A 26,411-nucleotide genomic window follows, 5' to 3' on the forward strand; every position below is an offset into this window, starting at 1 on the left:
GGAAATATTCATTGGTGATTAGACTGAATTAAATGAATGAGTGACTGTTTTCTCAAACGAGCAGTTAATGATATGATTGGCTGCTGGATAACAACAAATCATTACACAACCATTAGTATTGAATATGTGGAGTGTTGAGCACAGAACCTGATCAATATATACTATTGATATACACACACACACACATACACACGCACACACACACACTGTATATATATAGAGAGAGAGAGACAGGCACAGCAACAAGGGATCATTTGGTTTATTGATTGCTGTTGGGATGTAAAGATATTTTGAACAAGCGTACCAAAAACTGAAATACATACTGTAACCTACGCTAGCTTTTCTGGCCACTTAGGGAGCAATGTGTTGCAAACACAACACTCCCATATTATTACATTTGGAAGGAGTTGGTATGATGATCTTGTGAGCACAAAACTGTTTATGTACACATAGAGATAATACGGAGGAACATGAGAATTCATCTGCGTCTGCCTTACATCAGCGGCTTAATGCTCCACTGTGTTTACCTGTCTGGTTACAGTGAGTTTATCAGAGCCTTTTCACAGGGAAACAGCTGTTTGCTGCTGGAAAGGAGACTGCAGAGTCAGGTGAGAGGGTTTGTCGCTACAGGTGACACACTTTCACATTACACACAGACATTTGATCCATTATTAATAAAAAAAAAAGATTGATTGGAGCAGTTTTAATAACCTACTTAACAAGATGCTCATAAGAAAAAAAAACAAATATCGATCAATATGTTTCATCATGTGTTCGCTACAGCATTGACTTCAAAAGTCTTGCTTAAGCAATTAAAAACTGGTATTACTATTAAGTTAACAAATGAGAAAAAAATCAACTTTTTTTACAGTGAGTTTGTCTTCAGTTAAGACAAACTAGAAATTATTTCTCTAAGATTTTATTGAAGATTGTTTAATCTTCTACTGACTTCAAAACGAGTAACAGATTGCGTGCTTTACTTTTCGTGGACTGATTAGAGAGTCACTTCCTGATAAGCTTGAGCAGTGATACTTTGTTTCAGTCTGTTCCACAGTGAGTCTAACAGAAAACATCTCTTGCTTCTGGCTATTAAATAACGCAAAGGTTCACAGAAGTTTTCAGAGGAAAATTCAGGATGAATCTTGTCTTGTGCAGACTTAAGGAACAAATATGCATCTCCATTCGTGTCTAAAAGAAAATGAAATAAAGGAAATGCAGATTTCCGTGGTCAGACTCAGGGCAATCCTTTTTCTGTATCTCTTAACATCAAAACATCATCTTAGCATTTAAACATCCTCTTTTTTCAACACTGACATCTCTACTCCAAAATTAGGACCTGGGGCAAGCAAAAAACTTGACTAAAACTGTGAGTACAGCCAAAAATGTATCCATGAATGGGTGAAGAAATGCTCTTAAACATTCATTTTCAATCCTGGCTTTGTTTGAACCTTGTTAACTAATTCAACAAAGTCAACATGCATCTCTCTGACCTCAGAACAACGTTATACCCTCACTTCTCAGCTTTGTAGTTTCCAAAATTGTTAGTTTTTATAATGTTGCAGTAATCTCAAGTGTGTAGGCAGAACAGTGCTGTGTCTGTCTATCTGTCTGTCTGTCTGTGAGTGGTCTGATAAGGCTGAATGGCTGAAAGTGTTCATAGGGTTACATTAAATGGCATTCATGTGTCTGCCATAATGATCATCATTACATGCCATTCAACTCACAGAGAGTGACAAGGCTTTCTGACTGAGCTGTTTGCTTGTTAGTGCGCTGGGTGAGCCGTGCCTTGTTTTCAGACCCTTTAATGATTAAATAACAATAAGGGCAGAGATAGTGGGAATACAAGGAGGTCGGTTTTGTGTGAGTGTTTTAAAGTTCTGTCTGAGGAGGATTGACTGACCCTCCATATTTTTTCTTTTTCCCCATCAGTTATTTAACAGTCATGCAATCTGACACATTCACAGCTGGAAGCTGCTGAGTCCGTCCACGGTATTCCACTCTTGGCCACTGAGTAGCAACGGTGAACTAAGTGCTTCGTTCAAGGGCACCTTGAACACGGTGGAGAGTGTTTCCCGCTTCCCTGTTCTGGTTCTTTCAACTGGGATTCAGACCGGCACCGTCCTCATCATCAGCCAACATCTCGAAACCTCTGAGCTCCTGCTACCTCATGTATGTGCGTATAATCAAATAGCTGCTGCTCTACAGTAAGCACTCTACGCTATGCATGTGTTATGCACAGTTCCCCTCGGATGAGCATTAGGTTTTACTTGATCTCACTGCCTAAAGCTTCCCCTGTGCGTCATCCCAAGCTCCTATCAAGCAGAAAGAAGTTTTCACTGTATAATATTGTAAATGATTAAAAATAGCACGGGGGAAAGCATGGGAAGAGGAAGGGAGGCTAGTGGGAGTGGGAGGGATGGAATCTTAAATGGCTGCACATATTCTATGTAAGTATGAATTGGTATTTATAGACTCATTATGTCTTCCTTTGGAAGAGAAGACACACTCTCCTCTGCGAGCGTGTGAGACGGAGCGACAGACCGAGACAGAATGAGAGCAAGAGAAAAAGGAAACACAGGAAGCACAAGGGGGGTCGCAACAAAGAAGACCAGATGCCAAACGCCTGCTCTTGTTAAACTCCACCATGTCAGGCCGGTCATTGTTAAACACTTAGCAAAATAACGAGCTTGATTGATTTTGCCCACTTGGCCATTATATAATCTCCAGTCCACAGGGTTAGCATGATAACCGTCTTATTGCTTGACTGGCTTGACGCAAAGTGCTATTGGCAGAATTCCTCTACAGGTATGCGGCCTGACAACATAACGTCCTTAGAGAACGGTGGGGGTGTTGGATCAAAGTGATGCAAACAGACAGGGTGTCATGGAATATGAAGCCTGCAAGGTCAAATTTAAGTAAAATATAAAAAAACAAAAAAAAAAACAATCGAGTGTTCGTGTGTGAGGGTGAGTAAGCCTTTGAGGAAGAGGAGTAGAGTAAAGAAGGCGGGAGACTGAGATGAAGCGCAAAACTTGGCGAGAGGAATGCAAAGCGCAACTCGGAATGTAAACCAGAAAAAAAAAGAAAAGCAGAAAGGTGTTTTCTCGGGGGAGAAATCTGGAAAAGCACCGCCTGAATTCTTATCATACAGCGGATGCAAACCATATATACAAAATGGATTACTGCAGGCGAGCTTTGTGTGTACAGATAATCCGGCAAATATTGGAAAATCATGGAATCGTCTGGAAGCTGAGGTACCTACAGAAAAAGTGTAGACGGTAAAGAGTAGACTGAGATAAATGAGCACTCGCTGGGTCAATTTTTCTTTCTCAGATGACCCTGAAAGGAAGCCTAAACCCAGCAGGCAAAGGTGGCACCTACCAAGATTGAAATGCTGTGTTCAAACACTGTTTGTTGTAGTGATTTTCCCATGATTGTTGCTATTAATATTACAAAAACATGTCAAAATGCAGTCCCCCACAGTGGAAGCAACCAACTAAAATAGTGATTCAGTGTCTTTCTCATGATAAAAACATTTGGCCTGTCTCTTTCACTGTACGCCTGCTTTGTGTGACAGGCTCGCACCAATCTGCTGCTCTTTATCTCCACTATCATCGACTGTTGTGAACCCTTTTCTCTCTCTCTCTCGCTCTCTCTCTCCCATGCTGCGTCTAAGAGTAAAAGGCAGCATCAAACAAGCTGGACGAGGTTGGCAGCACAAACAATGATAACATCATGCACACAATCCCAACAGCGGAACCACAGCCGCGCATATATCTTCTACCTAATTAGATCTGTGTGATCTCATGTTTGAGTTTTAATCCTTATGAGAGCCAAAAAGCCCTCTGACAGGAAATCTGTACAAAGTAGATATGCAAGTCGGGCGTAATTAATGAAAACGTATTAAGTCTTTTACATGTTTGAGGACACACAGGAATACTGAAAGAAACGGTTAATGCTGACTGCAAGTTATCAGGTGCAAAGCAGCCTTGGGGGTCGCTAGCAGGTGCTCCTTTTTTTCGTGTCTTGGCTGACAGCAGGGGCATTAACTAATCTTTAGCTGAGAGTTAAGTGCCTCATGAGTAAAATAAGGAGATCCTTATCCTCTCCCACTCAATGTTCATTTATTCAGCTTGGGCAAACTATAAATTAATTGCAAAGTCTTGACCTGCTGGCTCTTGTGGGTCTCAATTAGTCCGTGTTTTCTAGCCAATGAGCCCTTTTTCTTCCAGGTGTGATACGGTTAAGCTGCTCCACCATACTGTGCCGCTCTGATACTTATCACAGCAATCGCCACAGAAACTGACAAGCCCAATGAGCACCTATCAACCCACACCTTCAAATACCTGTTAGAAGACAGCAGGAGTGTTTGGGCACCATCAGCCAAATATGGGCTTTAATTAAATAACGGTGCTTTATTACATTCATGGTTGCATTACGTTGTGTTTTTCTTTGAATTATAATGAAATCTGGGATAAATACTCACGATGGTATCGAATTTAAGGCGGATTCTTCACTCATGATTGAAAGCACAAAATATGAGACTGCTCCGAGGTTGTGTTTATTTTATTACGAGGATAATCTGATAACGTCTTGGCAAAAAACATATAGTAGATACAGCAAAGAACCTCTTACGTCAACCTCAGCATGCAGGCCAACTCTCTAACCTGTGCCCTTCAATTATCGAGGGCCCCTTTCAAAACTTTAGCTTTGAGGCCCACTTGAACTCTTTAAAAATACTCTTGTACTTTACAGAAATTATGACTCTGTCTCACAAAATCAGGAGAAACTTAACTCAACTCCACTAAGTGGTTTGTGACATTTAAAGACTTTGCGTTGATTCATAATTTGTATCTAATATGGTTTTCTAACAAAAAAAGGTTCAATTAGCTGATTCAAAATCAATTCACCATTGAAAAATCGAGTCTGAATCTAGTATACAAATGTTTTCATTTCAAAAATATAAGCTTGAAGACCATTTTTGATGCATTTATGGATAGGATTTTTGTGTGTTCAAGGCAGTCAATGTATTTATATTCTGCAGTTACTGCTTTATTTGTTAGTGGCGGACCCCGACATTACCATACTGGATGAAGGACGCATGCATGTAATCAAGTGTTACCATAATTTTATTTCACTGATACAAACCTCCCAATTTACTGTTCACTCGATTTGCACAAGTTACTGCTCATGAAAATAGAACATCCTACTGCTGCTGCTTCAAATTAAAAGCTTTCAACTGGCACCAAATCAACCAGGACTGAAATCTTGAGGATTAATATGTAAGCACAAAAAAATGTTCTGCCTTAAGTAGAATGTGCATGTGAAAACAGACTTCTAGTAGTAGCAAACTCAGAAGTGTGACATAATGTGGTGAAGTTCACCATCTTTTGCTTGATACGTCCACAACAATGTGGGAAATAAACCAGAACAGCAAAATAAGAAAAGTTGGTATGCACGCTACACTCCTGTCCGTCAGCCGCTGTGGGTGAAACTGTAGTGGTGTGAGCCAAGGGGGCCACAGCAGGGTTCAGAAAGAGGCAGCCCTGTCATAGGAGGTGGAAACACATGATACAGCAGCCCGATATTGATACCGCTGCTGAAAGGATACATTATGAACCGTCGCTTGACAATGCCTGCCACCTTTTCGAACGCGCATCCTCTCTGTGAATCCATCTAGGCAAAGTTTTTTGAACTGGTGTTTGGTCATGTGGAAACACACAATTTCAGATAGTACAATGAGTAGTAAACACAGCCATTCAGGCATATGGTGGTGCAGATGGTTCCTGAGCACATGAATTGAGAAAATGATATTGTGTGAGAGCTAAAATCTGAGCGGCAAAGTATTTCAGATACTGTAAGTTAAACATTATCAGCAAAGAGATCTTAAACCAAATGTTTAAAATAAATACAGTAATCTTTAAGAGAATCAAATGCATTCTTTCTTTAACCAGAGAAAACTCCCATCATTCCCATCACGCTACTGCGCTCTTGATATGTGTGGCCCTCTAAAAGCCAGATCTAAAGGATTAGAGTTTCTCACAAAACAAGTCTTTCAAATGGCTTTCCTCATGATGAAAATAAAACAGGATACTGCGAAATCAACATCTAGTGTACAACATCCACAGAAGGGGATTTGTTTTCTTTTCACAGTCGCCTCTTTATTAAGCTCCACAGTGCTGAGCCAATTTCCATTTAGAATCTCCAAACAAAGCCAATGGATATTTAGAAACCTAAAACGCTCATTTTAATTGGAGACACACGCAAATAGCATTTAATTCTGCATAAATGCCTCAAAGTATTCATTACACTGAGAGCAAAAATACTGTAACAGATACTAGAGGTGTAATGAACGATCGGAAATAACATTCTGCTGGCACACGGCCAAGCCATGCAGTGCTGAAAAAGGGATAAACTGTATGTCACACTCAAAAACAGGCAGCCCCGCTCCAAAGTGGAGCTCTTTGCTTTGTTTTGCAACAGGAGAACTCAGCGCACCAAGGTATGAGTCTGTCACTTCAGACTGTAAATGGAACAATAGTAGGTAAGTCGCTGTTTAAACCTCCTCTGCTGTTGAACCTGTCAAGCTTTCTGCCTCGAGAACAATCAGCAGAGATGGTGTGACACAGATCAAATAAAAAATACACCTCTCTTTTGTTCTCACTCACTAACTCAAGCTGACAGCACATGAGTGGAAAAGAGCATGATGCCATTGTTGTCCTGTGAAGACCGTTGACTGTTTTTTGGGCCATCCATGACTGTTCAGATTTTCCATTTGCCACCATGCCACTTTAAAATTCAACCCCTTTTTTTTTCCACAGCATTTCAAATCAGCATATTGTCTTCTCTGAGATATATGGATCTGGTTTACACACATAGCTGAGAAGCTAAGAGTGTTTCTGTACCAGAAAAAAAGACAAACTAGAGAATGGAAAAGCATAGAGCCGCCAGGTTTGGTATTTAAAAAGCTACTTAAAACAATTTCACGCATTAATCCATGAGCTAATGTCCCACAATAACAGGTTGAAACAGTTGTGGCTATTCCTCGTTGGCATCTTTTGTTTGTTTTTTCTTTTTCTATTGAAAAATTCCTTTATCTACAACAGAACAGGTACGTTTAAGATGATTTATTGCCATTGAGCTAAGCTCACAGCACTGATTCTGTGTCCAACCGTGCAGCTCAAACTGCTCACCATGTGTTGCTGGCTTCAAGCTCACTCCTTCAATGGCCATTTCGTGCACTGACGGAGGGCTTGGCTGTGCAGAGACAGCAGTGCTGCTGCTGCTGCTGCTGCCTGCAATATGAGTCCACAACGCCTGCCAGGTTCGTCACTGAGTATATTTCATTACCCATTATTTAATTTATCTCCTTGTCTTTGGACTGCTGTGCAATTTCTAACAGTGTTAAGCTCATGCCAAGAAAATTCATGCCCATTTGTTTTTTTTTTTTCCATAAAGGTGGTTCGATCTGTACAGGAAATTTAATTCTTTGTGGACAGAAAAATGTGGCAGTTAAAAAACCCAAAGGTTTCGACAGGTGCTCGCTCCAAGTCAAACTTGTGGTTCAAATAATCATCCATGGCATCAAATTCCCACAGATAAGGGCCAGTAAAACAAACTGTAACAGCCAAGCCATCATCAAAACATTCCAACGGTGATGAAAGTATGAATGGAAAAGTTTTCGTATCAATCAATATGTCTGCCAATTTGCATAAGATTTGCCAATGGCTTTTTGAAAAGAAAATTGTAAGAGCCCTAAGTTAGGCATGCACGTCTTCAGAGCTTGAATGGAAAGTAGCAAATTGCTTCAAAGGCATGGAGTTGATGCGTGAAAACACGTCATCAGCCTATGCTGGACTTGTTAGTATTCACAGACAGCTTCTCAAAATGCAATTAAGCTGATGTTTTTTTTTTTTTTCATCAGCTCTGTTTGATCCTCAACCGTTGGACTTTTTCTCATGATGCCTGGTTGGAAAAGAAAAATGAATTGTCCAATGGTCTGAATAAATAAATTGGTATTACAAGGCGGTAATGCTCAACCATAATGGAACATTAAAGCGTTGCATATGCAGATAATATAAGTTAACTACATGCTTGATTAAATTCCTGCTGCTGCTGCATTATGACCTCCTTACATGTGATTAGCAATAATTAAAAGGGGAACAACTTCAAAGATGCAGTTCCTCAAACTGATCTCTCCTCTTGTCTCATGCTCTACAATTTAACACCACGACTTATAAAATCACACAGGTACGTTCGCAGCTCCTGAGACTAGTTGAAGACAGTTAGACTGGAGCTGTTTAGTGAGCATCTCTATCAAAATACACAAATCCCGGGCAGCTATTACAGAGCACGCTATATCAAATGCAGATTATCATAAAGCAATGGGAGCTCACAGGAATCTCAGTAAGAGGCAATCATATCCTCGTACAGCCTAGATAACGTTTAATATTCCTCGCTGGGGTTCTCTCGGCTCTCTAGCCACATGATGGAAATCTATTCTGACCCTAACATTTCTGTGGTGAGTGAAATGGTAATGTCAGGAGTGTATTTAGCAAATCACCCCACTACAACCTCCAAATGATGACAGCAGAAATACTGTGTAGCTGCCAGTTAGTGTGTGTATACCTCAGCACGACACGAGCCTCTTGGGTTTTTCTCTGACTATTAAATTATAAGCTCTGGAGGTAAGGGGGTGGGGGTTGCTGAATTTAATCTACATCCCATAACACACACGTTTCATCATGGACCTGGTAATACCATAAAAATTCTTTTGTCATTATTGTTATGAAATTAAATCTCCATGGCTGGAGTAACATCAAAAGTGGTAAAAGCCCGGGAAGCATTAATCTAAGCAGTGGTGGGATGAGCGCCGGGCTTTCCCTGTGGCTTCAGACTGTGTCAATAATTGCTATAGTGTTTCTCTTTCGCCGCTTTGCTCTCCTCTGAGCCTGCTTAGCTGCCCTTGTACTTGGCGTAGGTCAGTGAAATTATGTCTGCTTCAGAAGTAGGTTAGAGCAAGCGGAGGTCTATTTTGATCTGTCAGTTACCATCAGCAGCTGTGCTGAAGAACTCTACTTATACATGTTATGGAGTTCAGAGCAAAGATATACAAGTTTGTGTAGTGATAAGAAAAGTTTGAACTACTCTGTGCTCCTTTACACCTTTGTCAGCTTATGTCCTCCTCTGTAAGTCGCTTTGGATAAAAGCGTCTGCTAAATGCAATGTAATGTAATGTAATGTAATGCAATGTAATGTAATGTAATGTAATGTAATGAGGGGGAAACAATTTTAAAAAACAACAACAACCTGGCATGGTTGTGTGTTCTCGCGAGAGGAGCAGGAGGTTCAAATTTGTAACAAACTCGACATAAAACGAAATATTTATATTTTATCACTTACAATAATACTTTGTTATGACAACAGGACGCACTTTCACTTCATAAAACTAAATTTGTGTCGACCTACAATTAAAAAAAAAAACGTGACAGGAGTTTTTGTTTTGTTTTTAAGCACAGGAGTTGAGTTTAATCACGCGCGCGCCGCTCCGTCGCCATACACGTACAGACGCACGCACGCACGCACGCACGCACACTTCACCCCCCCTCTGACTTTGACTCACCTGCGTTCCTCAGCTTCTTGTTCCGATACACGGAGAAGATGACCAAAAGGTTGCCCAGGATGTCAACAACTATAGTGAAGATGAGGAAGCACCCCAAAGTTGTGGTAACCCACGGCGGGCGGTTCAGGACGGTGTCAGTGGGGTCCGGCGAGGAGCTGTTCAGGTGAGACCCATTTATAACCATTGTATACAGTCGCTGAACTTTCACGACGGACCCAAATTTCAACGTGCCGTGACTCCCAGTGCGTCCTTAAAGCCTGGATCTCGGAGGCGCCGGTGTTGGGATACTACAGCCTCCCGTGCCTTTCATCTTCATCTTCTCTCCTTCTTCTCCTTCTTCTTCTTCTTCTTCTTCCCCCCTTCGTGGACTTTCTCCAGCTGTCTCGAATCAGCTCTGGTTGTCTTCTCCTTCCTCTGGTTTCCTCTGGTGTCACTTATGCGCCCGTGTGCCATTCACTTTGTCGGTACGCATGTGTGACATGAAGCCGCAGCATGTGATGCATGTTGAGTCCGGAGAGGAGCGGAGCGCTTTTTATTTTGAGGGAGAAACACTGTCACCTGGTGGCCGACAGGTGGAAAAGCAAATGAAAATGGCTCGGAAAGCGTCCTACTTCTTTGAGTTTGCCGGATGCGTGTTCATTCATGGCTTTGTGGTGGCTCGCTTTGGTTTATTTCAGCAGCCCCATTCATTATCATTTTGAAGAATCATTCATGTTTTCTCATGTTAATGTTTCAGGGGAGGGGAAAAGCCCACAACAACTCTTCTTTGAGCCACATCAATGTTGAAACATAATAATGAGTCTTTAAATTCACAGATTGATGTAGCTAGGTTGTTTTGCCCACATAAAAAATTTTTTTTTATATGATATAACACTGAATCATTTTTTTTTATAACTTAAAATGATAACAATAGCTTCACTCAAATGACTGAAATACTAATAAAATTGTTTTGTTTGAGCACAATGGGTGGAGTTTCTATACAAAGCATTTCCATAATTCTGTTGTTATTTAACGATGTTCACATTAAATGGGTCACCCCCACCCCCTCTACACACACACACACACACACACGCACGCACACACACACACACACATGGACACACTTCTGCAGCCTATTGAGCGGTCTCAGGAAATGACAGTTTGTCATAATAAATGATGAAAACTCACATTTACAGTTTTTTTTTATTGCAAATTGGAGGATGCTGCAGAAATATCACATTTGAGAGAGACTATCGATTAACCTGTCTAATGTGACAGAACTCAAGTCATCCTAATGAGTTAGCTCTGTTGCCCTTTTTATTACAGGATGAATTAAAAATGAAGCAGTGCATAGTTGTGAAGCCTCATCAGTGATTGGGAAGTACTTTGGGTTATAGTTGCAAGTTAGCCAAAAAGTGATTATCTGAATCATTTTTAGATCTATTTTCAGATCTATTATCTATTTTTTTATTTTTAGATCTTGAGATCTAAAGCTGAAGTATTATCTGAAAAAATAAATAAATAAATAAATCACGGATACAAAACTGCCTCGTCGCTCAATCCTGATCGATTTTTACACAAATTTATTTTTTATATTTGTGCAATTTGTGAAAATGTGAAGTTTCAGTCGATGACCTGAGTCACACTGTGTGCTTTGAGCTTATTTACAACAATCATCATATTTCACAGCCACTGCAAAGGACATTATCTATGTGCAGTCACTCTGTAGTCGTGACACATACACAGAAAGTATAGTACAGAAGTATACAAAGAGACTGCGGCCTTATTATTATAAGGCATTCATTTCATTCAGAGCTGTTTTGTGTTGCCAAACAAAAAAACAAAAAAAAAAAACACTTGGCCTTGTTACATTCATACATTCATTCAAAAATACGTCTGCAGCTGTCAATTCTAAGCTTGTAATTTCTGAAAAGCTCTGACCTATTTGGATTTTTTCCAAAACAAATCCCTAAATAAATATTACGATATGAAATATCATCAGATAATACGAGGAGCTGTGGCTCTCAGTAATGCAACTTTGGAATAAAAAAAAAAAAAGAATAGTTCAAAAATATCTTCTGAACTTCCCTTTGAACATCTCTCTCTATCATTTCACTTATTTGGATGTGCAGCATATTGATCGAGCTCCGACTTTTATTCTGAGGAGACTCAATTTATTATGTTCCTACTCAACAACAGCACAAAATTATTAGCCATAATAGTCCAGAGCTGCCTTTTTGAACTCTTCCTTCATCCTCCACATCATTGCTTTTTGTCATATAATTTGAAGCTACAAATATGATCATTATTTATCACAGTTCGTCCATATTACATTTTAGGTTCTTCACACTGAACCGCTCTGCTGATTGATCAACAAACGCTGTCATCTTCAGTACGTTTCAAACACATTATAGAAAGCCCTGCCGCACATTTAAATAACTTGGCAGAAAAAAAAATGACTACTTTGGAATAATTATTGCATTTAGTGAGACAGTATGCAGCAAGCATATTGTAAGTAATGAGCACTGGGAGAGGACGAGAGGAAAGGGTGCACTGAATCTTTGTCATTTAATGATGTTCAATCATTTCTGTGTGGTTTGATCATTAAAAAGAGCTTTAGCAGCATCAGTAGAACAAGTGGAACATTTTAGATACTTAATTAAAGCTGCACAAATGCATAAATTGCCTGTGACTCGACATGTACAGTTGGGGAATGTATTGGAGAGAGTATTTTGTGGCTTACATGACTAACTGAAAGTGAAATGTTGATCTGCTGAAATTAAACCCCCTTTCACTCCCACTGCAAGTCAGGGATTGTGGTCTTTACCAACACGTGACTCATGAATACCGTAATCTTTATAAACAGATGAATGCAGAACGAATTTTGGTTTTCCATGTTTGAGCAGGCTTTTGGTGCGTACAGGTAAACAGTCCAGGTGGAGAGAAAAAGAGGTGACACACACAGGTTGAAATACAACGTAAACCTCACTGACGTCATCAAGTTTGTCGTCGTGGACGCTTCCTCTCTCGGTTTTGCAGAGTCAGAAATGACCATAGTTTGACAGTTTGATGACTATGTCCGAAAACATACCCAAACTCTTAATCTTCATATATAAACCAGAATTTACAAAATGAACATCATGCTTTGTTGCAGCAAATGAACGGAACCAATCAGCTATCATCCGACGATCAACGTTTTCACATTTATATGCAGATATCTGTCTATAGCCATTCCCGTGTATCAGTTTGGTGCACAGAAGAGGAAATTTTAGCCCAGAAATCTGTTAAAAAGTTTCAGTTTATTGATTTTTAAGCATTTGAATTGGGATTTTTGGGATTCTGTGTAATTAGAGGACGCAGGTGAAACTGCTCAGCTTGCTCCAAGTTTGAGAGTAAGGTAGATAAATAATAATGATCACATGCATGACAGCGAAGAGTCGTTGCTATTATTCGATAACCTTTTATAAATAAACTGCTAATAAATGAACAATTAATAAACTAGTAGTCCACATTCTGAAGGTTTATATATCATCATTTTATGAGAAATATTTTTGAGTAATAGCATAATAGTAGTTTTTGTAATCCAGATGACTTCACATCCCCTTGAGAATAAACCTTTAATAAAGCTTGTGTTTCTTCCTTTTGGTAAATACAGTTTTGACGATATAAATGAGTGCTCAGGTCAAACCAAAACCCAATAATTTATCCACTGATTTCTCAGTAATGATGATTTCACTTTAATCATACATGTCACATTATTTCTTCTTGTAAATCAGTAGCTGAGAGTTCCTGGATCTACTTTCTATCCCATGTTGCAGCCCACGATTCACCGTTTTCCCTGCTGTGCCTTTATAAGCATCCAGAGCAACGAGACTTTTATCTAATAGATAATTGAAGCCCGTTTATAAATCAGTAATTCCAGCGGTGGAGGAGCGAGCGTAGCACATGTAACCCAAGACAAGTAATGAAGAGGCATCTGAGCGGGAGAGGGACAGATCTGCAGGGGATACTGTGTTTTGTTTCCACTCTCTTTGCTTTTAGGAAGCACACTGGTGCTACAAGGGTTTACTTTAGCTGAAGTGGTCTTAAAGAGTAAACGAGATAATGCACCTAAGAACGCCCGCTCCTTGTCACATTGCCACTTTCTTCTTGAGTAGAAAAACATCCGAGGTAAGAGATTACGACAGAAGCACTTTTTGTATTTTATGCCAATTAAGCTTCTTTTGATTTTTAAAGTGAATTGAACTCAGAGAGAGAGAGAGAGGGAGAGAGACGAACAAAGACAGCTCTTAATTTCACTGGCAAAAGAAAAGAGAGAAAATTAAAAAAAAAAGACAGTGAAGATGTAGAGCGTTCAGCGTGGTTTCAGCAAACCAATCAGTGGAACGGGTTCAAGAGTGCGGTTATGAGTTTTGTGGGGGAAGGAGGGGATGCAGAGGGAAAGGGTGAAAGAGAGTGGGAGAGAAGTGCTGTGTGTGGGGGAGGGAAAGGGCAGATTCACCCATGATGAGGACAGGAGGGTGCCGAGAGGACTGTCAGCAAAATGAAGGAGAGGAGACAGAAGTAATGTAATGAGTGCGGTCTCGACACAGCCCCGGCATGTCTCTGCTGCTTCACTGGTCATCGCTACATCCCACAGAGAAACAAGAGTGTTTGCTTTTATCTGCTGTTGCCCCCACCTCCATCCTCCATCCTCCATCCTCCACCCTCCATCCTCCTCCTCCACCACCACCACCACTTGGCCCGTTGCCATGACAACAGCGGAGCTCCACCCAGGAAAGAGATGTGTACGCTGGTAGAAAGAGGATTATTGGGGTCAGTGGTCTCTGCGTGTGTGTGTGTCTCTTCTCTCTCTCTCTGTCTCTCACGCACATACACACATGTTTTCTCACAGTGAATGCACAAACACATGCCAATACAGGAACTGATTTACTCTAATGTGAATGGAGACAGAGAGAGAGAGAGTTTTAGAGAGTTTATTTTCCACTGACTTCCGCTGCATTTGACATGTTTTATTATTTGATCAAATTAAAAACTTAAGGTAATGTTTTTTTTTTTTCCATATAGCCTATTTTAAAGGGCTACCCCTGAACTTTTATGAAGTCGGAGGACTTAAAAGATACAAATGAAATAATCAACAAATAATAGAGGCTGTGATACGTCCACCGACGTCCACCTAAATCCTACTTTTCCTCTAACTTTTAGACCTCCAGTTTGTAACACAAGCTTTATATTCAAATTAGATGATGCCATGAACTAGCTCACGTCTCAGTCCTGCGAAAAGCATATTTTTATGAAAACATAATCCCCTGTTTTCAGCTTTGTGGCAATCGCTGTTCAAGCTTAACAAGTAGAGGAATTAACACATATAAACACGCTTCACTTTATCTGAAAAATTAAAAAAATTGAGATAAATGCTTTTGACTGGACATTAACTACACATGATATCATTACACACAGAGATCTGCTCATGAATAAAATATTGAAATTTCCCCAAAATCCACCATGTATTCATCATATATTATTATTGCTATGCTTGCGTTGGCTAGGCTATAGATCACTGAATAACTCTTGGACATGAACACATCAAGTGAAAAAAAAAAGTAAAGCAACTGAAATAGTTATTTCAGTTAGAACAAATATTAGGGAGTTTCCTCAAGCTAGCAGCGGGGATTAATGTTTGGTCATTAGGAGCTCCATTAGACACATTCACTGCTCAGTCATTGTCTGGCTGATGACTGCCGATTAACGAGCTGCCGCTCTGTCCGACTCACTGAACACGGTCAATTCATTAACAAATATCAGCAACTGGCCCTTAAAAATAGCTTGGGAAAAAAAAATGTTGCTAAAGGGATGTTTAAAAGTTGCCAAATCTGAAATGGATAAATTGACAACAGTGTCAAAGTCTAAGCTGATGACTCCTGATGACATCACTCATTATGTGAATTATTTTCTCAGATTTGACGAACCTCCCCTGAAGTCACCAACGACGAGTGTTTTCACAGCCGGGAGGAGTTCTCCTCGTGACTAATGTTCCTTTAAGAAATGACAGTTTCCTTCCTTTGTATGTCTTTCTGAACATTTATTGTTACATCTCAGCTGAAATATAGACATGATTCTATTAACACTCATTTGGTATGTTGTTGTAAACAAACAACAACTCAGCCAGAATGTTTCCTCAACAATGAAACATGTCATCAGGACGTTTAATGCAGCTCAAATTGGCATAGCAGGAATGTTCGCCTTTAGTTTTCACGCCTGCTGCTTCTGCTGTGACCCGGCCACCTCAAACAAACGTTTTTTTGCCATGTCTGCTTTGTCTGTGGAGAATAAATGTTGACGGCTGAGGTGGCTCGGTGTTAATATCAGCTTAGAGTCTCTTTGTACACATCCGGGTGCTCTCGTTGTAATTCCCATGAATGACTGTGCACACATTCATTCGTTCATTCTGTTTGATTTGACTTGATATTTGAGGTATTTGATATTTGCATATTGTACAAGGAACCTCGACCTGCATTTAAAAACTGTCTTGTGCACCCATCCTGTGCAAACAGCGGATCAGAACTTGAGCTGTCTGGATTATACACTGATTGTTTTAACTTTATGCGAGAAGACAAATTGTATGAAGTGCGTGAATGGCATATATGAGTGGGTATCACTGGCAGTCAGAGCAGTGTGTGGGGGGTAAAAGTTTGAGTTTCTGTGCAGTTTTTCATCCAAACAGATCCTGGAAGCATCCGGTTTGGCACTTTGTGTCCTTCCTTCAGCCAGATGGATCCCTTGAGCGAAATAATTTGATGGGAGTGCATATGTTTCTCATTGTTGTTTCTATTTCTTGCTCACTCGACCGCCCTGTCCGCCCGCAGAATATATGAGTTGTCATATACAGCCATCTTGTGGTTATCATGCAGTATTACAGACAAACAGTTTGGCAAGCGATCGCTAAATAACCACAGCCCTTGAGGCATAACACCTTCATCTTCACAGACCTGCGCGTGGTCCCATAATATGAATAATGCATTAACAGGTATAAAAATCTTAATTTATTTAAGGGGAAAAACACCTGGTGCCATTTACAGAGTTAATTGGATCCACCAAGCATGAGATTAAGCAGCACATGAGTGACTGCAAAGTAGGTTCAGTTACCGACCACTTCTAGACACACTTCTACACATTATATCTCACAGACTGCAGAGCTGTTTCGTTCCACGTGTGAATTGTCCATTCCTACTAATATGTCTCAGCAACAGCCTCATTTTAAGGTAATAAAGGGTGGTAATAAAGTCCATTAACACTGTAAAGAAATGTAAAGACGGACCGAAGAGCTATTCTCATTCACAGAAGCACCACAGTTGAAGTGCCACTTATGTGTTCCACCTATGTGCAAGCAGCTCTAGAATTACTGAATACATTGTTTATTGAATGCACACTGAATTTTTGGAAAAATCAAATCGGAAAACAACAGAAGACAAATGTTGTGATGCTTTGCATATGACTTTTATTCTCAATGAGCCCCAAACTGGTGAAATAAAGGGTCATGTATGTAAAATTCTGTTATACGTAATGTAAAATGAATCTATAGCCAGGATGTGTTGTATTTCTAAAATTGACTAACACGCAAGGAGGAGTGGTTTGTTTTGTTGAGAAATGAGGAGTTCATTTACAACATGACCTTTGAACTTGGTACTACTTTCTAACGAGACCCGCTTTATAAAATATTCACGTAACCCACGGCTCTGTTCTTGCTTAATAAATCATTCATTAAAACTTCATAGGTGAGTTAATAACGAGGATACTGTTACCAGGGTATGGAAAAATCCATCTGCCTCCTGTTTATCATCCTCCAGCAAACGTTTCTTTGTACTTTTAACCTTTTAACTAACTCTTAAATTCATTACAGGTGTATTAGAGTTATAGAAGAAGATTAATACCAGTCTCACTGCCTAGCTCTCTATAAAGCTCAATTAACACATTATATCTGGTTTGTTTATTTTGTGCAAAAACCAACACGTGAAACAGTTCACCATTTTATGGGGGATGTGTGCCATGTGCATGTGTAACTTCTGGAGTGTCCGGTGGTTGTTGTTGAAAGTGAATAAGTGTATTTACCCCCGCCGGCTTGACAGATGATTAAAAAATAGAAATCTATGGCCATTAATGACTTCAGCCCTCAGGTCTGTGGTTATAAATGTGAGAGTGGGTTCTACGATAACAGTAATCCATCAAGTCTGCCGAAAACGTCCAACTTTGTTGTCCCCCAGTAGCGCGATCACCAAAGCCAACAGAACCGCCAGTTACAGTATGTGATTGTAGTATAATCCGTCAGACTGACTCAAGGTCAAAAGGTCACCTTCCACCGCAGAGCCCAGCAGGAAGAACAGTCAGTCCTGTGGTGGAGTTCTGACCAGGTCAGCACAGTGCACAGAGCCAAAAAACACAGACCAACTGTAGTCCTGGACCGGGCCGGGAGGTATTAGGGCCATGTTAGTTTATCAGCCTCGTGTGACTGTGAGACAGCCACGATTTATTGATACAAGCAGCCACAGGGAGTCAGAGGAGGGAGGTGGCACGAAGCTGTCAGACTGTGGGGAGGCCTGAAACAAGATGTGATGCAGAGTTCATGATTTTAACTCCAACCAACACTTTTGACGCTGTTAAAATCATCTTATCCCACACCGTCTCTCTATATTTATTGAAGTTTGATGCTTACACTTAGTGAAATATTTAAAACCAAGACTCCGTGTTGTTTGTTGCTTCAGGACTTCATCCAAATCAAAATATTCAAGATGTCTTCTGCATCATTTTATACACATTGCCACAAATTCATCCTGACATTTTTGGTATCTGTGAAAACTCTGGGACTTCCACACGAATTAGAAATAAAGTTTCATGAGTTGAAACACTGGCTGCGGTTTGTAATGACTGATCCACTGTTGGCTACTGTTTCTTAAAAGAAAGAAGAAGTTTTGTTGTTCTGATATATTTCTGAATAATTATATTACTGTATATACAATTTTATGACATTACAATGTGTCTTAGTTAATACTGCAACTAAAGGTTATTTTCCTGATTGATTAATCTGCCAATCATTTGGTCTATAAAATGAGAAATTTTCCAAATATCTTTTAATTATTGGTCTGTAAGAGAAAGATGCCCATCACAATTAACAAAATGTTAATTGTCACTTAATTAACTTGTTGTGCAGACAACCTAAGCCCCTCAAATGAGACCAAGAGACCAGCACATTTTCACACTTTACAAGTCAGAGCAGGTGATTTTACATGTAAGGAGTTGTGAAAATGACAAATCGATTATCAGAATTGTTGCAGACGTTTTAATTGTAGTGAAACAGAAATTTCGAGGGTCAATGGTTTAAGCTTGGAAATACTATTATTTTAAACAACTATTGATAAATAAGGCTGAGCGTTGTTGTGTAATTCACCTTTTGAACAAGATTACTGCTTGGTTCTATTCATAAATCTTATTAAAAATAATTGCACCCCAGACAGCAAATATTTTTTAGGAATAATTTATTGCCAGTAGGAAAGCGTGAGCTTGTGGCAGTATTCAATAAAAACCTTAACAAGACCATAGCATTGCTCACACACACACAGACACCTGAAAAAGTCACGTGTCCATGGATAACTCTGCACTATAAATATATTGGGTCCCATTTTCTTGGTGGAAAAATAAAGAGGTTCCAAAGTCAAAATTTACAAACAAATAATAAAAAAAACAAAAACAAAAAAAAAAACACAAGAATATGCAGTCGTTCATTGAAGACCCTTTTTAAAATGAGCAGGAGACAATAAACTTTACGAGTACACTGTGATCGGAAAAGCCACGCTTCTTTTCTTCTCTTTTTTAATGTTTCTTTTTCGTGAATGTAAGCACAGTAAGGCTGATAATGTCACACCATTTAACTCTTTTTTTTTTGTTGAAAATAAAAGCATAGAATATCTACAAAACCTAGTAAACTTTGAAATCAAAACTGTACATTTAAATTTACATTGAAAATGAGGATTTGTATAAAAACATTTTGCTTGGTTTTATTTATAGAAACAAAGATATTGTGGTGAAATTTTCTTTCTTATCTTTTTTCTTTCTTTTTTTCTTTTTTTTTTTTTTAACCATGATGCATTTCCTGTTGTACATTGAAATGTCGATCCTTCAGACAATCCACTTCCTGTGTATGATGACAGTCACTTAAAGCAATGACACCGCCAACTCAAAGGGGCAGGAGTTGGACTGAGCAGATGTTAAAATGCTACAGAGTCTCAGCCATAGCTTCATCAGATCTTCTCAGTCTTCACGACCAGTCTCAACAACCCCGGTGTTTTGACTCAATTCATTGTGTGTGTGTGTGTGTGTATGTATAGGTGTGTGTGTGTGTGTGCACTGTGTGGGTGGTGTGTGAAGGGCTATCATAAGGTGTAGCTGTGGGTTCAGGCACTTTTGTTTGGATCCAGTGTCAGACTTCAGTGTGCTGTTGGGAGTCCAGCCCTGGGATGACCAGACGCTCAAAGTGGCCCTCATCGCCGCTCTCGTAGTCGCTTATCATCACCTCGGACTCCTCGCAGCACGCCGACATGTCCGAGCAAGAGGCTGTGGATGTGTACAGAGACATGGACATGTTGTCCATAGCTGAGGAGTCAAAGTCCCGACTACAACCTAAAGGGTATCCCCCTCTGTAGCCACCGGTGCCCAAGGTAGAAGCCGGGGTGGTGGTGGCTGAGGTGGAAGTAGCGCCTTGGCCCTCGGTGTCACCTGTGTCGCTTGCGTAGGAGTGTTGTGGCAGGTACTGGTTAAGGCTGTAGAGCTGGGGGAGGGCCGGGCGTTGGCGGACCCCAGGCGAGCTGCCCGGGCTTGCTGTAGCCGGGTCTAAATCTCTGCCCAGGGGTCGCAGCGTGTCACAGCGGTCACTGTACTCTGGCAATGGTGGCGGCGGCAGGTCATCGTTTGCAGGGAAGTCCTCCGGCGGCGGAGGGAAGTCGCTCTCAATGTCGAAGCCGCCGGGATAGTAGTCGGTGTCGATTGCACTCGGGTCACTGTACAGAGTGGGGGGTGACTCCACAACCTCATACTGTGGAAACTCCTGGATTCCAGGAAGTTGAACACTTGGCATCCAATCAGATGTGTCCCAGTGATATCCTGTTGGATAAGGAAAAGCCCAAAGCACAAACACAGTCATTAGTATTCTGCACCAGAACTCAGTGCATCATTACCATTCATCATCATGTTAATATTAAAACCCCACACCATGCAACAATAACACAATGCAACAATCACACCAACACAATGAGTTGAGCATTAATAAACACTTTTTTAAACACACACTGCAGACACATTCACCGAATTAAAAACACAAAACACAAGATCTTTTTCTGCCTCCATGTTTTGTTCGGTTAGCTCGTTATGCCAAAAATATGTGAAAACAAACACGTTTTATAGCAAAATGTAAATGTAAATGTAAATGTATATCTCTACAGCTATATTCACTAAGTCATGCCCATTTCTGAGCGATCCAATCAATTTTATAGAGTAGGATTTAAATACCTCTGGTCGTTACACACCACACACACATTAAATATGTAAACACGTCAAACTGCAGAAGATAAAAAAAGGTCTAACTTCCATTTCACCGTGACTCGAAGGCACCGATTTATCATCTTCATAGAATCAGTTTAATATATTTAAATATATATTTTATTATATATTTGATTCAAACCACTTAATTGAGTACATTTTCAGTGACGGTAGTAACACAGACACACAAACACACACGACTTCCATCCAGTAGTTAGTTACTGAGCAAATTTTGATCATATGATGCTCGGATTAACATTTTCTTTAATATCACAGCATCAAAACCATGCATGGGAATAATTTTGGGGTGATAGATAATCTTAATCATCAACAGAGGCCGACAAAACACCTTATAAAGCCACTGATGCACAAAGCGCACCAGTGTCACACCAGCTTGGCCTTACATACAGAGGTTTAACCCTCTCCTCGTTAAGCTCCGGGGTTAGTGGTTACAAGTTAAAGGGTGGGACGGATGAGGGGGGGGAACACCAGTGAACACCAGGCAAACAAAGATGTAAAAAGTCACCTCTTGGGTTCTTGAGATCATGAGCCAAAAAAGACTCTTTACATGAGGCGAGGAGGAGGAGAAAGAGAGAAAGAACAAGTCACGTTAAAACCTGAGAGGAAAGAACCGTCGGCTAAGAACACGAATGAAATGAGGACAATGAAACAGTGAAATAATGATCAATAGAGTGACAGGTTAATTAATGGGCAACAGCTTTGCCATTGTCTTAAAAAGACGTGTGTAATCAAAAGTTGGTGAAGATCAATACTGAGGCTTGAAGGCATCACTTCTGCTTCTTTTTAATTTAGTATTTGCATATCTTTTTAATTAGCAGCTGGTTCGAAAAAGGACCACGTCAGGGTTGGATGAGGTTTGTCAAAGTAAGATAATGGCAGCTCCATAACCTGCACCCTCACATCCCAAACACCAAGGACAGAACTACTGGCAGATGGAAGCAATAAAAGAGTACCTTCTCCTTCCACCATGTCAACAACAGGGTTGACAAGGTGGATTACTGTCACTATGGAGGCTTGTGAGAGGGAGGGGAGAGGAGAGTGGGTGGAAAAGATCTAGCATTAGTACAAATGCTTTTCAAATCTGAAAAATAATAATAATAAAAACACATATGGAGTTCATGATGGTGGGAGTGATGCCAACACAAGCGACACTTCCCACAAACGTCGCTGTCGTTGGAGACTTTTTTTTTTTTCATTTCCATGTCAAGGAGGGGTTCATGGTTTGGCACAAGACAATGGTGAAAGGAGGTGGGGAGGTGTGTGTGTGTGTGGAAGGAGTGGGGGGGTGGTGGTGTCTGGTTTTGTTTGTGCAAGATAACACACAACAACATACTGAGATGCTACGGGGTGCCATTGACAGTACAGATGGAAGAATCATGTGAAATTCCCCGGAGATATAAAGCATTACCAACCCCAAACACATTTTGTATTTAGACAACGGACTGAGAAAATAAGGAAACACAAATGAGCTGTTTAGGAAATATTCAATTTGTAGTTCAATTTAGGATTCAGTCTAACTTCCGAGGTAAGAGATGAAGGATTTGATGACTTATGAGAAGCACAATTCCCATGATGATATCCCAATGATGGCATGAGGTAATAAAAATGATACAGAAAGGAAATGGCAGAACATAACATACATGTGTATACCCTTGTGATATATTCCTCGATGTTTGCTTCAAACATCCGTTTGTAGCTATGTTTTCGAGAAAAAAAAAGACGACAACAAAAGAACAGACAAACAAAAAAAAGAAGAAAAGGCATGCGTGTAAATAAAAAAAAATGCAGACATCTGTCAAAGTGAAATGACCTTGTGAGTGAGTTTCAAACTGCCTTCTGAGTAAGTCATCAAAGTCTTTTTGAACACAGGTAAACTGAGACCTGTCAGGATATAAAACAAAGGGTCAGAATGCTTCTTCTGTTTTTATGTAAGTATAGAATCCCGGGAGAATTACAGAGTTCGAGTTGTTATGATTTCTTCCGTCTGTACCGGTAGTGATTGAGGACTTACAGGCAGGACCCCCTATTTAAAACCTTGTTCTGGATCTGTGGACCGATTTGATCCATATGGGAGCTGATGCCCCGCAGCAAAAAGAAAGAGAAAAGCACACGTGACTCCAGAGCCACCATTCTTTCTGAGCATGCAGAGAAACAAGTGTTAGCATAAAAATCAACAGCTGTTGCAAAAAACCCTGCAGGCTGATCAGACAAAAGAAAGAAAAGTAAAAGAGCAATAACTCATCACAGGTGCAAAATCACATCTCATACATGTTATTAAATATTTGAAACTACGCTGCCGTTAGTTTTGTCTCCAGTGACTAAGAGGGATAGATTTAACATCATGCTGGATGGTAGCATACCGTTGTCATCGCAGGACTCTGACTGGAAGGAGCTGAGGGACTGGACCTCAGACATGCTGCCCCTGGTGCCGTAGTGGTGACAGGCACTGTCCTCCACAGGCTTCTTGGTCAGGCATGGGTCCAAGTCCACCACTTTAGCTGAAAGAAAAAGCACCGTTTGATTTTAGTGTTTGCCTGGATGAAATATAAAGTGTAAGGGGTAGCAGTGTGGTTCAAATCCACTAGTACAGGGATGTGCAACACATTTTGAATGAGCAGTCATCGAGTATCAAGTGTATTGGATTGCTGCTGCTATTTTTTTATTAAATTTTTTTTTTAATGGGATTTTTCTGCAAAATTTATGTTCAATGAACCGTGCTCCACTGTTATGCCCCGGGGCAAAGCTCTCTACATGTAAAACCACCATTTTCTTAAAATTTAGATTGGAATCAACTCAGTAACACTTCTTTTTTTACAGGGTCATTATTCCTAACGACTTCCTGGCAAGTTTCCTGTGAAGAATTACATCATTTGGTACAAATTATTGAGAAAAAAAGGAGACAAAGTTTTGTTATTTTCATTATATGGACTTTCTTTTAAACAGTTTCCAAAGGAGAAGAAAAGATTGCTCCATTTAAACGCTAAAGCTATTTTTGGAAACTTTTGTCCATATATGTTGAATTGTATGCATGCCTGTAGAAAGACTTTCAGGTTAAATTAGCAAATAATTGGAATTATTTAACTGGAAATGTACCAATTAAACAATGGTTTCATTTTGTCTCTAATGACTACCAAATGACAATGTGCCCAGGAAACCTCCAAGAAAATTATTGGAAAGTTACGGACCCGTATAAATAGTGTTACCCATAATTTCACTAAATATCATCAAGATAGGATTACACTGAGAGCCAATGATCATTTTGATTTATCCTGTCCTACTTATGTGGAAGTTTATGTCCAGGAATAGGAGACTGCTCAGCACTAAGGCCACCCACAATAAAAATGTGTTCATCTACAATAAAAAGAACATGCTATGAATGATGGTGGATGCCTTTAATGTCCCAATAGAAGTAATATGGAACTCAATGCAACCCCTGCATGGACACAGGTAAGTAAATATGTCACCCCGAAACAAACTTACTGTCATAATCATAATCCCAGTTCGGCTTCTGAATGGAGTCACTGTCTGAGACTGAGTTGGAGGGAGGTGGAGGGGGAAGATTTGGTGCTACGCTGCACACGGCGACGGTCTTGCGGTGTCCATGCACAGAGTCTGGGTTGAAGGTGCTGAACTCTGGATGCTCCGGGATGGCTGAGCCCTCAAAAGAATTCCTGTCCAGGTTGTTTCTTGAGTCACTCGGAATGCTGGGAGTGTAGGAGATGGGCCTCACGGGGACCTGAGGCGGGATGTCGGAGTAGATGTTCTTGTTGAGTTTGGCGTCAAAATAAGGTCTCTGGAGGAAGGAGTGAGGCACGTTTGAACCTCCGATGTGTTTGTCGTCATCTGTCTTTGACTTTCTGCGACAGGCCTTCTTGCGGATGATGATGAAGAGGAGGACCAGGATGAAGATGCTGGACACGAAGACCACAATTCCAATCACCTCCTCCAGGCCGATGTTCCAAGAGGTGGAGACGAATTCGTTGCGGATCTCGGCAGGGACATCACACATCTGCCCGGTGAAACCCAGCGAGCAGTTACACTTGTAAGACCCGTACGTGTTCTGGCACTGGCCTCCGTTGGCACAGGGGTTCTTGATGCACTCATCAACATCACTCAAGCACCTGGACAAAAACATTGGAACTTAGTGAGATGTGTTTGAGGCTGAAATGTTGGATGTTACAAACTGCTGATGCAAGAGATCAGACTTGTCTACTGTGAGATATTAATAATTTAGTTTATGGTTTTGAACTCATATTTGACATACCTGTCTCCTTGGAAGCCTGCTTCACACTCACATACTGGACCATCCAGACTGTCGATACACTTCCCGCTGTTTTTACAGGGGTTATCTCTGCAGTATGGACCCAACTGGCACCTGAATTCAAAAGAAGTTTACTTAAGCAACCCAGAATATATATACATATATATAAAAAACGAAGCACGTCTTTGCATTTCAGATTTGTATTCGGTGCTGAATTAAAAATTAAAAATGTATTATATTGCTGCATTGTGTTGCTGCAGGATGTACTTCAATGTAAAGTAATGGGTAACACATAATTCATGCAGAGCGCAGATTAATGGTCAAATATCCTCAGACTTGAAAAATGCAAGGTAAAACTGAAACTATGAATATTTAACAATGTTAAATGTAAAATGATGGGTATAAAGTGTAGAGACAATCATTCTGCCAACATGACATCAATGCTTTATAATCCAAGTTAAAATACCTTTGTCCTGAATACTGCCCTCTGCACTGGCAGTAGAAGTCATCTGCACGAGGTACGCAGGTACCCCCGTACAGGCAGGGGTTGGAGGCGCAAGGGCTTATGCCAATCTCACAGTGAGTGCCCATGAAAGAGGCAGGACACTTACAGAAGTAGCCTGTGGAATTCAGGGGGAAAAAAACGACTGATGAAGACAAAGACAGTGAGCAAGTGGACATTATTAAACTACTGTTAAATTCTCTAATCAAAGGCAATTTAGAAATAATCGCAACTGGGGGCATGTTAAACAGGTAAAGGTCAGTCAGGCATGAAGGCCAGGGAGGAAAAAAAATGACTGGGACTTGTTCACTAAAAAAAAAGTCAAAACTCAACACATCCTGCAGATGTTTTACAAAGAAGCCTTCAGGGGGATGGTGAGGCATTATGCCCCCTGAACCTCTGGCAGGTTTTTAATGTGAAACAGACTCAGGAGTGTTGAG

The 26,411-nt window shown here is 40.4% G+C and overlaps 2 protein-coding genes across 8 annotated transcripts in view; both read right to left on the reverse strand.

Annotated features, from left to right (window-relative positions):
• Positions 1-10,124, reverse strand: part of mtnr1aa (melatonin receptor 1A a) — a 32,492-nt gene extending 22,368 nt beyond the window's left edge. Inside the window, exon 1 of the mRNA XM_010729290.3 lies at positions 9,623-10,124. Coding sequence (XP_010727592.1) covers positions 9,623-9,806 — 184 coding nt within the window. The 5' untranslated portion in view covers positions 9,807-10,124. The remainder of the gene's footprint in view (positions 1-9,622) is intronic.
• An 8,990-nt stretch (positions 10,125-19,114) lies between these two features.
• The window catches only part of fat1a (FAT atypical cadherin 1a), a 71,192-nt gene continuing 63,895 nt past the window's right edge, over positions 19,115-26,411 (reverse strand). For 3 of the 7 annotated variants that reach the window (XM_019274902.2, XM_019274901.2, XM_010729259.3), the window contains 6 exons: positions 25,936-26,089; positions 25,473-25,583; positions 24,689-25,329; positions 23,569-23,706; positions 21,714-21,749; positions 19,115-20,752 (listed from right to left, as the gene is read on the reverse strand). In XM_019274902.2, coding sequence (XP_019130447.2) covers positions 20,073-20,752; positions 21,714-21,749; positions 23,569-23,706; positions 24,689-25,329; positions 25,473-25,583; positions 25,936-26,089 — 1,760 coding nt within the window. In that variant the 3' untranslated portion in view covers positions 19,115-20,072. Of the gene's footprint in view, positions 20,753-21,713; positions 21,750-22,161; positions 22,222-23,219; positions 23,283-23,568; positions 23,707-24,688; positions 25,330-25,472; positions 25,584-25,935; positions 26,090-26,411 lie in introns of those variants that run through there. The other 4 variants (XM_010729268.3, XM_019274903.2, XR_002042903.2 and 1 more) reach the window with 3 other exon arrangements.

The sequence above is a fragment of the Larimichthys crocea genome, chromosome X (genome assembly GCF_000972845.2).
Source record: "Larimichthys crocea isolate SSNF chromosome X, L_crocea_2.0, whole genome shotgun sequence".
In the NCBI taxonomy this organism is placed as follows: Eukaryota; Metazoa; Chordata; class Actinopteri; family Sciaenidae; genus Larimichthys; species Larimichthys crocea.